At 35.4% G+C, this 18,604-nt stretch overlaps 2 protein-coding genes across 2 annotated transcripts in view; one reads left to right on the top strand and one right to left on the bottom strand.

The window, feature by feature from the left end:
• Positions 1 to 2,026: 2,026 nt before the first annotated feature.
• LOC107554871 (V-set and transmembrane domain-containing protein 2-like protein) lies at positions 2,027 to 13,432 on the top strand. The gene is made up of 4 exons (XM_016237508.1): positions 2,027 to 2,163; positions 11,020 to 11,207; positions 11,479 to 11,520; positions 12,089 to 13,432. Exons 1-4 carry the CDS (start codon positions 2,064 to 2,066, stop codon positions 12,479 to 12,481), a joined length of 723 nt encoding a protein of 240 aa, XP_016092994.1. The 5' UTR covers positions 2,027 to 2,063; the 3' UTR covers positions 12,482 to 13,432.
• A 2,114-nt stretch (positions 13,433 to 15,546) lies between these two features.
• LOC107554881 (protein-glutamine gamma-glutamyltransferase 2-like) overlaps positions 15,547 to 18,604 on the bottom strand; it is an 18,089-nt gene continuing 15,031 nt past the window's right edge. The window contains exons 11-13 of the mRNA XM_016237520.1: positions 17,333 to 17,493; positions 17,123 to 17,259; positions 15,547 to 16,037 (exon numbers count right to left, since the gene is read on the bottom strand). Coding sequence (XP_016093006.1) covers positions 15,887 to 16,037; positions 17,123 to 17,259; positions 17,333 to 17,493 — 449 coding nt within the window. The 3' untranslated portion in view covers positions 15,547 to 15,886. The remainder of the gene's footprint in view (positions 16,038 to 17,122; positions 17,260 to 17,332; positions 17,494 to 18,604) is intronic.

Genomic DNA, 18,604 nt, shown 5'->3' with positions numbered 1-18,604 from the left:
AAAAGTTCAGAGAGACAGCATGCAATTTTCTAGTGACCTTTAAGGCAACTAGGAGCTTGTGAAAGCCTTTTAGCCACACAGAATACTGTGCAAATTATTTTATTTATTAATATTGAGAGTGCACAATAATTAGTTCATTCTTCTAGGAGCTGTTCCTTTTCATTTCTAGGGTTTTATTTATTTATTTATTTTTTAGACTGAGACATGATTGCAGTCAACTTTTAATCCAGCATTTGAACTCACTCCCACTCTTACCCACTCCATTTACATGTTAAGCATCTTCTCCATGTCAGAAAAGGCAAAAGCACACAAGTTTGGCTCAGACCTGATCCTGATGTCTGTGAGTCGGTTCGAGAACTGGACAGATTACCATTTGGGAGGCCTGTTCAACTATTTTAGCACTGGTTATTCCATTTCCTTCAGCCTCACAGCTATTTTTAATATTTATGAACCTGCTAGATATGCATGCTTGGACCGTCTGTAAGATTAGTAAATACTGGCTCACTCAAGTGGAGGCAATGGACAGTAAAGTAATGTTTATGCTGCTCAAATAAATACTAGAGGTTTGCATTACAGTGTTTTTATATGAATCATGGCTGAAATAAACTGATCTGGGACACATGCAATTTATTAATATATATGTGTGTGTGTGTGTGTGTGTGTGTGTGCTCAGTGTGTGTGTACGCGTTTTTGTGACAAATGAGGACATAAATTTGTATAATGACAAAGGTATAACATAGGTATTACAAGGAGAAGGTGACTTTAAATAAACTGATCTGGGACACATGCAATTTATTAATATATATGTGTGTGTGTGTGTGTGTGTGTGTGTGTGTGTGCTCAGTGTGTGTGTACGCGTTTTTGTGACAAATGAGGACATAAATTTGTATAATGACAAAGGTATAACATAGGTATTACAAGGAGAAGGTGACTTTTCAGGACATTACCCCATGTCCCCACTTTTCAAAACGCTTATAAATCACACAGAATGGAGTGTATTGAAAATCTGAAATAGCAGAAAGTCTCCTGTGAGGGGTAGGTTTAGGGGTAGGGTTGGTGTAGGGCAATAGAATATACGGTCTGTACAGTATAAAAACCATTACGCCTATGGAGAGTCCCCACTTTTCACAAAAACAAACCTCTGTGTGTGTGTGTGTGTGTGTGAAATCATGTAATGAACAGCAGTTTACTGTGGTAGCCTATGTCAGGTGATAATAATAATAATATAGGTCAGACTTTCTTGGATCTAATGGTGCATTCAAGTATTCCTGGGAAAGTCGTATTTACAAGTTGCATAGGTGAAATTAGGATGTCATGTGTGTGCAAGTCACTTTGGTTGGAGCAAAGATGACAATGTACCGTTTCTACAAAAAATTTTTTTTAAGTAAAAATCAAGATTTTAAAATTCTACTTCTACACTAAAAAATGCTGGGTTAAAAAGGGACAAACCCAGCTATTTTGACTCAACCGCTGGGTCAAAACAACCCAATAGCTGGGTTTGTCCCTTTTTAACCCAGCGCTGGGTTAACCCAGCATTTTTTAGAGTGTACAAATTGATGAATAAAGTATGTAAATTAGATGTTTTCCTTTTTTAAATTAATTTTATGAAGGTGCTGTTGTATAATACTATCATATTTTGTACATGCAACTTGGATTTGTTGTAAATGAAAATTTACTGTCAAAACAGACTCTACATCCGCCATATTGTCTCACTGACACGCTACCAACACAAAAACTCAGTGCATTAAGAAAGCTGTTGAAGTCTTAAAATCTACATCTGAAATCTAAATCTTAATCCTGGCCAATAACTGTGGAAATGTTTAGTCTGCACACGCACAAAGTGATTTTCACCGTCCCGGTCTCATACCTGATAGTACGAGCAGAGACGGTTCATTAATTTCCTTATATCGCTCCGCCTAATTGATCGCTCAGCAGACCGCATCACAGGCGCCCCTCCCCCGTGTGCTCCTCCGCCACAGCCGCGCGGGCACTTAGTGCGCTCCAGAGCGTGACGGAACACAGAGAGCTTTACCGGCAGGATCTGATGAGTGCATAGAGCAGGAATGGGCTCGTTTGGAGAGATGCTGTGGATTATACACTCAGTGGGACTTTATGCCCAAATCAGCGTGAATTTGGCAGTGGACAATCCCGTATCTGGAAACGGTAGGTGTGAGGAACGGAAACAAACGGAATGGCATTGAGTGTGGTGGGATGTGTCTCAAACGAGCTGCCCACTTCGCATTTCTGGGGCATCATACGGAGCGGGTAGGAAGCTCAATATGTTTTGATCTTCTTTTGCTGATTTTATGAAGTGTTTGTCTTTACATATGTGAATAATTGAGCTTGAAATTAGGCTAGTTTAAGTTATGTTTTTGAAAGTAAACTAATCTGAAGTTTCTTAGAGTCAGAACACAATAAAACCACACTGACATTCATTAAGACGAGAGTCAGTTGTATAAAATAAACAGTTGATCTGTGTTCTCATGGCAATTGAAACATTTTTTGGAGTATTTTTCATAAATGTCAGGTTGGGGCTAGTTGTCACAAATTGCAACTTTTATAAGTATATGATTTAAAAAAATATTAAGTGATCAAAACATCAGTTAATCATCATCAATATTATTATTATTATTATGATATGTAATAGTTTTCTTTTACATTTTTTGCTGTTTCATGAATTGCATACCACCACGGAATAAAATAAATAAATAATTTTTAAAAAGACTATTTGTCTCACTATTCTGACTTTTTTTCCTCAGAACTGTGTGATATAAATTCTGACTTTTCCTTGCAACTGTGAGTTAATAGTAGAACCCGACCGATATATCGTTTTGCCGATATTATCGGCCGATATGAGCCTGTCGCCGATATATCGGTATCGGCGAATATGCCCGCCGATATGACATTTTTTTTTACAGAACATATAACGCAGATAAAATGCTTAAAATGGTGTAATTACTTAGTTTGTCCAGCAGAGTTTGTCCGTGCTACATTGTTTGCTACTGGCGACCTGGATGAAACGCTTTAAAGCTTAAGTCTATGGAAAACCATTGAAACTTTGAACGGCCATATCTCCAGATATCCGCACCAAATTCGGGGATCCCTTCAGCTCGAAGAACCCACTCGAACGCGAATCGAGTGTACGTCTAGAGGCCCGCTTTCGAATGAGACCACCCCCGCGTCGATAGCCCCCTGGGTTCGGGAGTTACGGGTGGTTAAATTCGCGTTGCGGCGCCGACTGATCAAGCGATCCCGGGGGGCTACGACGCGCGGAGGGTCAGTGCACTGATTTCAGACTCATTTTGGATAATAAAGTTTATTCTTAAATTGTTAAATGCCCTGCCTCCATAATTACATATCTTTGTCACGTCATTATAAGTGTTTGATCACCACATCTGAGTGATCATTGCAAAAAATGTGTTTATGTATATATATTCTAATATCGTATCGTATCGGCCCCAAAAAACCCATATCGGTCAGGTTCTAGTTAATAGCTTGCAATACGCACCTTTTCTGAATTTGGACGTCTTTTCTCAGAATTGTAAGATATAAATTCAGAATTTTGAGGGGAAAAAAGTCAGAATTTAAGTCAGTTTAAGTTTTAAAAACATGTTTTGTTCAATTAAAGAAAGAAAAATGAAGAAACATCTGGAATGTTTCTAAATAAAATGTCAGCTTTTCATTGTAGAATTTGGTGCAGCACTGATCTGTTCAAACCAAAGCAGTAAAATGATTTAACAGTAAGTGTTATTAATTGGGATATAAAAGCTAATGTGATTTCCTTCTTTAAAAATTGTGTGCTTCGTATATTCAGTGTATTGAAACGTGTCTGATGGGAAGTTTTGCTGAACAGAACCGCAGAGAACTTGCCATCTCCTCGTCTGCTGAGATTTCTCTCCGTGTCTCAGGTCAGCACGAGCTGGTTTAATAATGTCTACAGGGGGGTTTGTTTAGACAGGGGGTCCAGCTGGGTCTGACCTCTGCTGTCTGTCTTCATCCGTATGGAGGTCTTCCTCCAGCTGAGATCAAACCAACACTTTGATGAGCTGAGAATGAACAAATATCATGCTGGTGTCAACAACTTCCTTATTTCTCATTCATTATTTCTTCTTACACACACTCACTTCCATCATTCAGTGCTAAACCTGTTGAGAATCGCTGTAGTAGGCAATGCTTGCATTTACCTGGTGCAGTGAAGACCAATGAGATTTTTAATGCTGGAAATCTGAAATCTGAACTAAAATGTGCTGTGTACATAGGTAGGAAGGCAACAAGGCTGAATCCAAAATGTTAGTATGTTATATGATGTTATGGTGTCTTGGTAGCTAGTGATGGGCGCTTTTGTGAAGCTTCAAAACATTTGTGAATCATTTGTTTCGAACCAGTGATTCGAATTATGTATCAAACATGAAACATGTCAGTAAACAAGAATTTGTTACATCATTACTACATTTTTGATGACACATTTATATATTAAAAAGGAAGAGTTGTAGTTATCAGTCTATTAGCCTGATTAACAAAGCTCTCCATAAAACAAACAAAATACCCTACAAATGAATGAGATAACAGGTTTTATAAAGACACTTCATATTTAATGGTATTAGATGATTTATTAATTGCATGTAATAGATTACACTTTCAATAAAACATTGCAGTTGGTTTGTAAAAGGTGTTTTTATCCATGTTTGAACTGAGGTTTAGTTGCATTTACACCGTTTTGACCGTTTTGTCGCGTTTCAAGCACTTTGAAACGGTGAATAATTTTGCGACGCAATTTGTTCAATTGATTCAAAGTTTCAAAGAGCTTAATTTCTCCCATAACTATTGGTAGCCAATTTTGCAAATGTCAAAAACTGTTGCAAAGTCATTGACAAACTGATCAGCAAGGCTGATTGGTCAATACAGTGTTCCAGTCATCCTAAAATACACACTATACTAACAGCTACAGTATATACAGGCACTCTACTACAGTCTTTAACTGTGAATATGCTTACAATTTTGCTTAATATATCAAACGTAGTAAGAAATAAAGCATTACACATATGCATATAAAAAGCATTCACCCTTTGGGTTACAGTATAGAGCAATTATGTATTTATGCATGTAGAACAGTGTAGCCTGTAATATTAGAGTAAAAAGGTAATTAATTTCACTGAATTAATCAAAAATAATACAGTTATTGAATGCATAATTAACTTGATTTGATTGCACCAGCATGCAATTATGCACATGAAATTACATTAGTGCATTTCCATGGAAACACATCTTCATGAAGAACGAGGAACATTCCAAGACAAGGTTCCTGGGAAATCAGTCGTCAGGGGAAGTATCCAGGATGATTTGTAAAGCATTGGCAACACCTCCAGCTACCGTAGCCTACGGCATGCTGCGCGGCAATGCTGCTCTGCTGGAAACCTCATAAAAATTGAAAAAGTGGAAGCAAAGTACAAAGAAAGAAAAGAAAACTTTCTGCAATCCACAAGGACACTGGAACCGGGAAGAAAACTCATCTACCAACAGGATAGCAACCCAGCAAAAGCAACAGTGGAGGGGCTTAAAACAGTATTCACATTCATACTCCATACTGCATAGTATATACTTTAAACTGCCTACTGTGTGACAGTATGCAACATTTTAAACAATAGTATGCTATTTTATGCTATGGCATCATGTGATATACCTTAAATCTGATTGGTCGAGCAGCGTTACATACATACAGTTCAACAGTAGTTTGTATCATTCACTTGTCTGTGTTTGTTCCAGACTGTACGTGTTTCTTTCTGCAGGTTATATCAGTTTGCCAGTAGGTGGCAACAAATGAGTGAGTACACATGAATGAATAGACAGTTTCCGAAGAGCGGAGGGAATATTACTGTATTTATTAGTTTTTTGTTTCAGTTATGATTCTGTATGTCCATCAATTTACACTGTAATGACGCTTGCAAGCTGTTTTAAACTAAAAGATGGAAAACAGACGTTTTCTCATGCTGAGAGATAAGCAGATGTCTGTGTGTGAGAAAATAAAAAATAAATGACACAGCGGATGAGAACAGTTCCAACTCTGTTTTTATTTGAGCTCCATAAGAAAACTAAGCAACAGCGCATCCATTAAAGACGTAGTTATGACGAAGTAGTTTGTCCCAAAGCTTGCCTATATTCTTCTACTACATACTCAAAAGTATGTACTTTTTCTTCACAAAAAGAGTACATACTTTTAGGGCATAGTATAATTCTCTTGCCATTTGCTGTCACTGTCAGGAACTATTTTTTATAGGAAGAACAGCATCTAACGAACTTACTTAAATAAAAAAGTAACAGTGAATAAGTAATGGCTGAAGGGCTTGCAGTGACTCCCATGCCTAACTTATTCACAATGCAGCATGCCTCGAGTACCTTATTGCTTACATATACAAATTTATTATTATTATTACTATATCTGTTTATAGTTTATTTCACGGTAGATTCTCAAGGCGAGTGTAAAAGAAAAAAATATACAAAATAATATACAATACAAAAAAACCCCACTGATATCATTGAAAAAGAATAGGCTACATCAACAAAATAAAAATACAAAAAGATTATGTGGGTAGAAAAGCAGCCAAATCAAATAAAGCTCTTGGAAATAAAAATGTTGAAAATGCTGAATGTACAAGAATTGTTAGTTCTCTGGTTGTGTTTTGCACATTTTACAAATGCAGTTTGTCATTCGTGCATACAGAAAACATGAATTTATGCATTTAGCAGATACTTTTATCCAAAGCAAGTTACTATAGAGGAACATAAGACATCGTCACACAGCCAACAATATTGGTAGTATACAATGCTAGGCTAGATTAGGAAATGAGCTCCAACAGAGAAGAATTTTGTTTTTTCATGTGCACTGGAAATTCACATTTACACAACGTCATGGCACTTGAGTTATAACAAGAGCAATCTGAAATCTCAGCATCAGTCGTGCAGTGCTTATAATGACTTCTCTAAAGAGAGAGAGAGAGCTGTAACTGCTGCCACAGGTGATCCATGAGTGTGATGAAGCACACACAGCTTCAGCAATCAAAATATGTTCAACAGACTGATGTAAGAGCGAGATGATGGAGTCTGTGTTAGTGCTGGGCACATTGACTCAGACAATAACACTGCAGCATTTTCGACTCTGGATAATCACCTTTATACCAACCAGTTGGAGACTGCATATTAATGACTAGAGGAACTGTAGGACACACAGACTTTCTCATTCCAAACAAAGAAAACAGATGGTCACTGTATATATTCTCATTACAGAAACAAAGAGCAGAAATCAGGGAATAATTACCAAGACGTAAAGTGAAAATAGGTTTATATGGTGTGGGTGTGTTTGTGTGTGTGTGTGTGTGTGTGTGTGTGTGTGTGTGAGTGAGTGTATGTGTGTGTGTGTGAGTTTTTAAACAATAGTATGCTATTTTATGCTATGGCATCATGTGATATACCTTAAATCTGATTGGTCGAGCAGCGTTACATACATACAGTTCAACAGTAGTTTGTATCATTCACTTGTCTGTGTTTGTTCCAGACTGTACGTGTTTCTTTCTGCAGGTTATATCAGTTTGCCAGTAGGTGGCAACAAATGAGTGAGTACACATGAATGAATACACAGTTTCCGAAGAGCGGAGGGAATATTACTGTATTTATTAGTTTTTTGTTTCAGTTATGATTCTGTATGTCCATCAATTTACACTGTAATGACGCTTGCAAGCTGTTTTAAACTAAAAGATGGAAAACAGACGTTTTCTCATGCTGAGAGATAAGCAGATGTCTGTGTGTGAGAAAATAAAAAATAAATGACACAGCGGATGAGAACAGTTCCAACTCTGTTTTTATTTGAGCTCCATAAGAAAACTAAGCAACAGCGCATCCATTAAAGACGTAGTTATGACGAAGTAGTTTGTCCCAAAGCTTGCCTATATTCTTCTACTACATACTCAAAAGTATGTACTTTTTCTTCACAAAAAGAGTACATACTTTTAGGGCATAGTATAATTCTCTTTCCATTTGCTGTCACTGTCAGGAACTATTTTTTATAGGAAGGACAGCATCTAACGAACTTACTTAAATAAAAAATTAACAGTGAATAAGTCATGGCTGAAGGGCTTGCAGTGACTCCCATGCCTAACTTATTCACAATGCAGCATGCCTCGAGTACCTTATTGCTTACATATACAAATTTATTATTATTATAACTATATCTGTTTATAGTTTATTTCACGGTAGATTCTCAAGGCGAGTGTAAAAGAAAAAAATATACAAAATAATATACAATACAAAAAACAAACACTGATATCATTGAAAAAGAATAGGCTACATCAACAAAATAAAAATACAAAAAGATTATGTGGGTAGAAAAGCAGCCAAATCAAATAAAGTTCTCGGAAATAAAAATGCTGAAAATGCTGAATGTACAAGAATTGTTAGTTCTCTGGTTGTGTTTTGCACATTTTACAAATGCAGTTTGTCATTCGTGCATACAGAAAACATGAATTTATGCATTTAGCAGATACTTTTATCCAAAGCAAGTTACTATAGAGGAACATAAGACATCGTCACACAGCCAACAATATTGGTAGTATACAATGCTAGGCTAGATTAGGAAATGAGCTCCAACAGAGAAGAATTTTGTTTTTTCATGTGCACTGGAAATTCACATTTACACAACGTCATGGCACTTGAGTTATAACAAGAGCAATCTGAAATCTCAGCATCAGTCGTGCAGTGCTTATAATGACTTCTCTAAAGAGAGAGAGAGAGCTGTAACTGCTGCCACAGGTGATCCATGAGTGTGATGAAGCACATACAGCTTCAGCAATCAAAATATGTTCAACAGACTGATGTAAGAGCGAGATGATGGAGTCTGTGTTAGTGCTGGGCACATTGACTCAGACAATAACACTGCAGCATTTTCGACTCTGGATAATCACCTTTATACCAACCAGTTGGAGACTGCATATTAATGACTAGAGGAACTGTAGTCACAGACTTTCTCATTCCAAACAAAGAAAACAGATGGTCACTGTATATATTCTCATTACAGAAACAAAGAGCAGAAATCAGGGAATAATTACCAAGACGCAAAGTGAAAATAGGTTTATATGGTGTGGGTGTGTTTGTGTGTGTGTGTGTGTGTGTGTGTGAGTGAGTGTATGTGAGTGTGTGTGTGTGTGTGTGTGTGTGTGTGTGAGTGAGTGTCTGTGTGTGTGTGTGTGTGTGTGTGTGTGTGGAGCTGATTGGATAAAATCTCAATGTAAAACATATACTGTACAGACCAAAATGGCTCAGTTGCACTACAAAACAAAGATTATTGGAGTATATTTTGCAAGAAAATACCATTTCAGTCTTTCTACTTCAAAACTTTACCTTTAATTCAATGTTTTACCTGCTGTTTCTTTGAAAATGTTTGTAAAATCCTTCATCCTTATGAATTTGTGATTTATGACGCCTGCTTTACCACAGACAGACAGAGAGAGGGAAGTGGTGGAGGCTTTACAGTGGCCTCATTTGTTTGCAGCAGGACTTACTTTTCATATCAATTTGAATTTCTGTATGTTTGTTATTAATAATTAAGTTATTTTAGTGTCATTGAGATCCTATAATAAGTTTTATTAATATTTTGAATCAGTTTTTATTTTTATATTTTCCATGTTCATTTTAAAGTTTTAGTAATTTTGTTGTTTTTTTCATTAGTTTTTTTTGTCATTTAATGTCTATATAGTTTTATTCATTTTTATTTCAGTTTGTTTGTTTTCGTACATCACGTTTAAATCAGAAATTAAAAATGTAGCCTTTTTCACATTTGAATTTATTTCAGTTAACATTTATTTCAAGTAACAATGTTTTTTTATGGTTTTAAAATTTTTGTTTTAACTACAATAACCATTTCACTACAATAAATATTTTGAAAATTAAGCCTTTTTCTTGCTGCTTTAATATGAATAATGTGCAGCAAAATAATACTTTGGAATGGAATTTATTATTATTATTATTCATTCTTTGAGTTTTAGATGCTGTATCATCTCAGTAAGGAAAATGTGAACTATACACTAAATAATCAGAACATCTTCAAAGCGCTTCAAAGTGCTTTGTTGCCCAAGCAAATGTAATAATAATAAAAAAAAATTTAACGGGAATTTTTTTTCCCCCCTTAGTTATTTTTATTATTTACAGCACAGCATTTACATCTACACACAGGAATTGAATATGTAAAACATGTGATATGAAAATGAAAATGTCTTGAAATAAGCCAAAAATAAGGTTGAATTGAATTAAAAAGTTTAATTGAATTGAATTGTTCTTAATTGAAATTGATGGTTCTATGAGGAACCTTTAAAATCCATGAAACCTTCCCATTCCAAAAAAAAGGTTCTTCATAGTGAAAAAAGGTTCTGTAATGAAGACATGGAGAACAGGAGTTTGCAGAAGCTGTTTCTCTCTGGGACATTTGAGTCCCTTTAGGCAACTGGCATACACACACACTGTATGTGTTTCTGTGTTATGAATTCATTATATTGTTTGTCCTCAGATGTGTCTGCTTAATTATCTCCAGTCCTTTTGCAATTAATTTGTTTTCCTGAGCATTGGACTCTCAGACCTTTAAGATAGTTCACCCAAAAATGAAAATTCTGTCATTAATTACTCACCCTCATGTCGTTACAAACCCGTAAGGTCTTCGGAACACAAATTAAGATATTTTGGATGAAATCCGAGAGCTTTCTGACCCTGCATAGACAGCAACGCAACTACCACGGTGAAGGCCCAGAAAGGTAGTAAGGACATCGTTAAAACAGTCCATGTGACATCAGTGATTCAACTATCATTTTCTTTATTCAACAATTTCTTCTCTTCCGGTCAGTCTTCGCTGCCTGAAAGTATCTGTGTGAAGAGATTCACGGAACCAGTAGCTGATCAGAGAGAGCAGGATGACTAATGGTCAATAAAATGCATATGGTATTGGTATCAAGTGTAGTTTTTAAAATCTCTCTTTCTCTTCAGCTCTTTTCACCGAGGTTCCTCATGACGTGGTCTCTCAGGCTGGAGATGATGTGGAGATGGCCTGCTCCTTCAGAGGTGCTAGCTCCTCCTCCGTCTCCTTGGAGATCCAGTGGTGGTACACCAGACACAGCAGAGAGTGGGCGGAGCAACCAGCATGGACAACCAATCAGGAAAGACTCTTTTTAGTTGTTCAGATTATATATATATATATATAATATAATATGTATATATATATATATATATATATATATATATATATTATATTATTATTTTTATATATATATATTTATTTTATTTTACTTGTTGGAAAAATTATTTTAAAAAGTATAAAAATATTTCTAAATAAATTGGACTATTTTACCCAATATTCAAGCTATGTATTTTTATTGACATGAAGATTTTTTTCCAAGAATTTATTCGGTTTAGCACTTAATTTTAATTTTGAATGTGTGTGTACAGGTTTCACAGGAAAACACACCAAAGGGGGCGACTAAAATAAGCGTGAGTTTTGCATTTTGAAATTTGTCTTAATTTGACAAAATGTGAGTGCTTAATGATCAGGTTTACATATGCTTTATATTCTGATTTATTATAGTTTGCTTCTTCTGACATATATTCTGGCACTTCACATCTACCAGGATCTTCTTAACAAATTCACATCAGCACATTCTGATCAAACTAAGACGTGTTCCTGCTATTTTCTTGTTGAAATTAGTCACTTTTACAGATTCTTTTAAATAATTTTTAAGTAATTCTGCAGTAATTTAATTATCTCATTAATTCTTATCCATGTCCCTGACAGCAACAAACAAGAGTGGAGTTACTTACTAAATAAAGGCCATGAGGGGCTTTTACCTGTCTGTATATTCATGTTCTTTAATTTTGCTTTTTGAGAGAATCTGTCTCAGTGTCGCTCCAAACATGCTTCTTCAGTAGATGGACTAATTTTAATTGGTGCACATAAACATGATAATTCACAAACTTAATTAGCTTACAAGGACTTGCTTTGTGGGAGTCTCGGATAGTTAAATGTTCTTGTTCAATAATCATATTTTGTGTTTGTTTTAAGGTGGTAAAAGTGGTTGGCAGCAACATCTCACATAAGCTTCGTCTGTCTAGCGTCAGGCCATCAGACGAGGGAACGTACGAGTGTCGGGTCATTGACTTCAGTGAAAGCCGAGCCCAGCAGCACAGAGTTCAGGCGTATCTGCAGGTACAGCCAGCCGTCCTGAGTCCCGTCCACAACAGAGACCAGAAGAAAGAAGAGGAGAAGAAGACGTCAGAGCAGAACGCAGGTCCTGAAGACCATCAGAAGGGCCACCATAAGAAAGAAGAAGAGCAGAGGACATGGCAAGTGGCTCATCAGTTTTATAAAGAGGATCATCATCAGCTCCACGAGGGGAACAAGACAAGAGTGGGGAAGAAACAGCAATCAGAGAGCAGAGATGTGAAGACAGAGTGACTGTCCTGCTGAAAACTCCACGTGAGAAGAGAGACGCCTCGATAAAACTAGAACAGTCCTGATGTCACAAACCATATCCTGACACAATTTGTCCACATAATTAGTCTTAACATTAGTTTTATTGCGAACTGAAACGGATTTGTGCTTCTTCTATCAAAAGGAACCAGCAATGTGTAGATTTAAAAGGATAGTTTGCCTAAAAATGAACCTTCTGTCATCATTTACTCATCCTCGTGTCATTTCAAACCTCTGTGACTTTCTGACAAAGTGATTCAAACTATTTAATAGCTTTTAGAATTGAACCTACTCCCTTTTGGAAACATTTCTGTTTGCTGGTCATCTTAAAAACACTAGGAAGTCAGCAAACGTTTGTTTTCTTTGCGTTGCACGTTAATATAAAAGTTCAGGTTTGACTCAGGCTTTTTTGGTCATCTGGTCATCGTAAGGAGAGGAGAAGAATAGGATGAATAAAACAGCAGCAGAAATGAGAGGTGATTATTAATGACTGAGAAGAAATGAAGAGGGTGAATTTAGCTGAGGGCAGAGAGTGACATTAATTTATTCATTAAAAAGGAAGGACAGATAAGGACTGAATGTAAAATATTATTTGTGTTAGTGATGTTTACCTTTACTGATCTATACTCCTACACATTTTATTTGTATGTGATTTTCATTTGTTTAGCTTGTATGATGACAAAAATGTGTTGCGCACAAGATGGTAAATGGCTGTGTGTGTGTGTGTGTGTGTGTGCGCTTTATAAGACTTAGAAATAGAGCTACATTTCTAAATGGGCTTTTCCTTTAATGTTGAACAGTTGAACTGCAGTTTTCTGACGTTAAAGTGATTTTAATGATGCATCTTCTGTATATCCGCTTTGATGTTCTGTATGGAAGCAGATGTTTCAGTTATGTAACTTTATGGTATTTCTGAAGATACACTCTAAAAAATGCTGGGTTAAATACAACCCAGTGCTGGGTAAAATAGGGACAAACCCAGCAATTGGGTTGTTTTGACCCAGCGGTTGGGTTACTAACTTAAAACGTTTAACCCAAACGCTGGGTCAAAACAACCCAATAGCTGGGTTTGTCCCTATTTTACCCAGCACTGGGTTATATTTAACCCAGCATTTTTTAGAGTGTATTATCACGTATCAGTTAAGTCATATAAACATTAAACATAGTAGCTGTTATTTGCTCAATTCTAATTTTGTGATGATAGTTTATAAAGTCTGAAAATATGCTTTTGAAGCTTGATTTATTGTCTTCTGCTCAGAGATAAGATACCGTGTTCATGCTATTCTTTTTATATCAGGCTCTTCTGTAAATTGTGAATGATGCAACACTGCCACCATCAGAATAAACCTATAATCTTCAGATTCATTTTCAAACAAAAATTATACTATTGGGGCCTAAATGTGATGATAGCCTTCCGAGGAACATCATTTATTTAATATAAAAGCAGTTTCTGTTCTGTTTTATTCACCGCGAAACTACAATCCTGTCATTAATTACTCGTCTTTTTAAGCCTGGGAGCACAAACCATTTTTAAAAATGTAATTGTAAAAAAATAAATGCATATGACAGTTCACTCTCATCCATCTGCAGTACTTCTGTTATATTTACATTGGGAAATACAGGGATCAACTGCATTTTTAAGAGTTAATTTATTACTTGTTATGAAACAAAAGTGAATGTGGCCAGAAAATGATGCCAAAGGTCTGATTCGACTGTAATGCTGTATGTAAATGTTTATGTGCTCTAGCAACAGTGTTAGGGAAAAGAGCGTGTGATCAGTAACTGTAGGCTGTCTGACCGACTTCTTGTGTTGGCAAATGAATAGTCAAGTGCTGAGATAATCTTCTAGTGTTCATGTTGATAACAGCATTCTGGGCATCATTTGAAGTACATCAAACGTGAGCAATGATTAAACTGAAGAAAAACCTTTTAATGGGCTGGTATCATAATTTTAGAACCTCAGGAAATAACGTTGCATAAAAACGTCTTAGTGGACACATTCAATGGGCATCGTTATAAATTTGCATGATTAATGTGAACAAACAGATGTCACTTTTGAGAGTCGATTTTGCTGCTTAGTTTAAAAAAATAACCTTTTTACACTTTTCAAGAATTCAAATGAGGTTTTTCATGATATGAGGCCTTTAAATGAAAACAGATTCAAAACGTAATAGCGTAATTGTTTTTTAATGAAGTCACAGCTGAATATAAAGATATAAAGATACCAAAAACATAAAAATTGCATATAAAATGTTTACTCTCTTAAACTGCTGTCTCTTCCATGCATGCATGATTTTCATTCTTGTGTTTTTACAGCATGATATTTCCCACAATGCAATGGGGCGCCAAACACATCCAGGAATATGCACGTTTCAGCATCCTAAAAGTAAAAAAATAAATGCATATGACAGTTCACTCTCATCCATCTGCAGTACTTCTGTTATATTTACATTGAGAAATACAGGGATCAACTGCATTTTTAAGAGTTAATTTATTACTTGTTATGAAACAAAAGTGAATGTGGCCAGAAAATGATGCCAAAGGTCTGATTCGACTGTAATGCTGTATGTAAATGTTTATGTGCTCTAGCAACAGTGTTAGGGAAAAGAGCGTGTGATCAGTAACTGTAGGCTGTCTGACCGACTTCTTGTGTTGGCAAATGAATAGTCAAGTGCTGAGATAATCTTCTAGTGTTCATGTTGATAACAGCATGCTGGGCATCATTTGAAGTACATCAAACGTGTGCAATGATTAAACTGAAGAAAAACCTTTTAATGGGCTGGTATCATAATTTTAGAACCTCAGGAAATAACATTGCATAAAAACGTCTTAGTGGACACATTCAATGGGCATCGTTATAAATTTGCATGATTAATGTGAACAAACAGATGTCACTTTTGAGAGTCGATTTTGCTGCTTAGTTTAAAAAAATAACCTTTTTACACTTTTCAAGAATTCAAATGAGGTTTTTCATGATATGAGGCCTTTAAATGAAAACAGATTCAAAACGTAATAGCGTAATTGTTTTTTAATGAAGTCACAGCTGAATATAAAGATATAAAGATACCAAAAACATAAAAATTGCATATAAAATGTTTACTCTCTTAAACTGCTGTCTCTTCCATGCATGCATGATTTTCATTCTTGTGTTTTTACAGCATGATATTTCCCACAATGCAATGGGGCGCCAAACACATCCAGGAATATGCACGTTTCAGCATCCTAAAAATGAAAGGATTTCTTGACATTTATTGTTGCATATTGCCCAGCTTGGCTTTCACATTCTTAGAAAAATACAGTATATAAAAGATAACGTAATACTCTGTGAATACTAACAAGTACATGGAAAAATAGAGGATTTCACATTCCGTTCTCCAGCACCGAAGGGTCTCATTTCCCGATGATAACGTTCTTGTATCCTCTAACGTGGCCCAGCTTGTTGCTGTCAAAATCCACCACGAGTTTGCGCAGGCCGGACTGAGTGGGAGTGAAGTAGATTTTGACTTTGGCCTCCTGCCCGGGTTCGATGGGTGACTCCAGTCTGAGACGAATAAATATTTACACGTTAGAAATCTAACTAACAGACACTAGCAAAGAACAGCATGAGGTGTATCCTCGCTGTGTTTAAATGTACAGTTGATATTAGAAGTGAGAGGACCACCCTGAAAATCTGGGATTGTGGGGAGATGTTTGAAAAATGTTAAAACAGATGATAATGGTCTGACAGTGAATTATTCAGTCACAGACGTTTTTGATGCACAAATGTTAAATGTTTTAATTCTAGCTTATGCACATTTTTTGAATTGTACGTTTTATGGATTTTTTAAGGATTAAGTTTAGATCCATATTTAATTTTACGATGCACTGTAAAACATAATATTTTAAAGAGAATTGGAGTATTTCAGTCTTTCTACTTCCATGTGTAATTACTCGCCATTTCTTTGTAATTATTGGTGAAATTTGCTAGAGATTTCTAAGTGTCAAAAGGTTTCAACCACCTTTTTTTTTAGTGTGCTTACTACAATTATTATTACAATAACTGGATAATTAGTGGGTATTAACTAATCCTAACCTTAACCCATGTAGTTAGTACAACCTGTTCATGTGCATTTTGTGAACTGTATTTGCATAATGACATTTTTAATATGTCATAAATTGATTTTTGTTGTAAATATGCCTGACGAGATTGTTACACTGAATGACATTTTAGTGGGTGTCTTCTGTAAATCAGGGGGAAATGTATGATATTTATTTTTTGCTCATAAAAACAAAAACAAAAATACAATTACATTAAACAGAAAACGTTTTAATATATATATATTTTTCTTTTGGAAAAACAAAAATTTAAAGCAGCATTGTTTTTATGCTTAAACCCTTTTTCGTCTTTGACCCCAATTCTGTTTAATATTATTTAATATTAATATTAAATAATAAAAAGTAATTGAAAAATATTATAATATATATTATAATAGAACTTAACTGTATTTGAATAGTATTTGCGTCTTTATCATGTTTCCATATAGCATCATTTCATGTGATATCCCCCAATGTGCATTTAAATAAATGGACCGTGTTTCTGCTTTCTCATTTTACTGAAGACACACAGCAGCGTTGTGGAGTTCTTACTTCTCGGTGATGCTGCTGCCGCCGGTGAGGTTTGCTCCCTCGATGGTGAAGCAGCAGCCTTGTAAGGTTTCTGGCAGCGGGTTCTGTAGGGTGAGCTCTGCCGCCAGCTTACGCTTCTCTTTGGGTTCTCCCAGAATCTGGAACGACACACATACATCAGCATGAATATGATCTCCATTGTCATGTCCACTTGTGATCCTGTGGTCGTACCCTGATTTTGATCTCGGGGTCGTCCAGCACGATGTCACGCATGGCCATCATGGCTTCCTTGGTGCTGTAGTCGATCAGCAGAGCGCCCAGACGGATGAGATTGTCCTCCGTCAGATTAGTACAGTATTTACTGTAGTTCAGCTTTAGAGGAACCTTCCTCTCTGTGAACAAACACACAACACAGTGAGGACACACACTACAGTACATGCATAACACAAAGCATCTACACAACTTCTAATAAATACTAAATATAAATATCAAAAACTAGGCCAAAATGGAAAAGCCATGTGTGACAAACTAAGGACGCCTTAGTTTAAGAGGGTAAGTAATGGTCAGGCACTGCTAATTAAATACCTTTGATTAACTGATCATCAGCCAGTGTGAGCAGCTCTATAAATCAGAGGTTTTGGCAGTTTGCTGGTCTGGAGCCTTCAGAAATTCAATAATGATCATACATAATGATGCATAATGCTACATGATCATTCAATCAGAAATTAAATAATTAAATAAAATTTATTATTATTATTAATTATATATGCAATATTATTATTGTATAATATAAATATAATTAAATAATATAAAATGTTTACAATAATAACATAAATAATATTAAAAATATATATTATATTAAATATAATAATATTAAAAATAATATTAAAATAAATGCATAAATGTATTTATAAAATAAATAACTGTTATTAATACTACTAAATAATTTATTATTATTATTATTATTATTAATTATATATGCAATATTATTATTATTGTATAATATAAATATAATTAAATAACATAAACTGTTTACAATAATAACAAATAATATTAAAATAAATGTATAAATAAATTTATTTATAAAATAAATAACTGTTATTAATACTACTACTACTAATAAAATCTACTAAAAATCTATTCAATATTGGATAATTATTTATTTAAAACAGCCTTTTATTAAAAATAGTCAATCGTGCATTACAATGACTTTACCAAGGCCAAAACCATACTTCTGTCAGGACCACTATCGTCAAAATGATAGATATTTAGCATAAAGTTTGGTTTGGCGTATGGTTCTGTTTTGGGCAAAAAACTCCCTGCCCATCCATGCAGCCTGTCATGAATGAGCAGGGAGAGCAGCAATAATACCCCCCCAAGGGTTAATAGAACAGAACAAGGCAGATATAATTAATGTACTTAATGATATTTAAGTGTAACACTTTATTCAAGATAAAGGAGTCTGATTAGCAAGGAATATCAGAAAGCCAAGTCCTGACTGTG

The sequence above is a fragment of the Sinocyclocheilus grahami genome, unplaced genomic scaffold, assembly GCF_001515645.1.
Source record: "Sinocyclocheilus grahami isolate Dianchi unplaced genomic scaffold, SAMN03320097.WGS_v1.1 scaffold517.1, whole genome shotgun sequence".
NCBI classification, from domain to species: domain Eukaryota; kingdom Metazoa; phylum Chordata; class Actinopteri; order Cypriniformes; family Cyprinidae; genus Sinocyclocheilus; species Sinocyclocheilus grahami.
This window is presented reverse-complemented; position numbering and strand designations above follow the sequence as displayed.

Bases quoted from the DNA above. Each gene is read 5' to 3' on its own strand.
- LOC107554871 (XM_016237508.1), top strand. From the start codon at position 2,064: ATGGGCTCGTTTGGAGAGATGCTGTGGATTATACACTCAGTGGGACTT. The intron at 2,164-11,019 runs GTAGGTGTGAGG...CTTTCTCTTCAG, and splicing joins CAATCCCGTATCTGGAAACG to CTCTTTTCACCGAGGTTCCT. The intron at 11,521-12,088 runs GTGAGTTTTGCA...GTTTGTTTTAAG, and splicing joins AGGGGGCGACTAAAATAAGC to GTGGTAAAAGTGGTTGGCAG.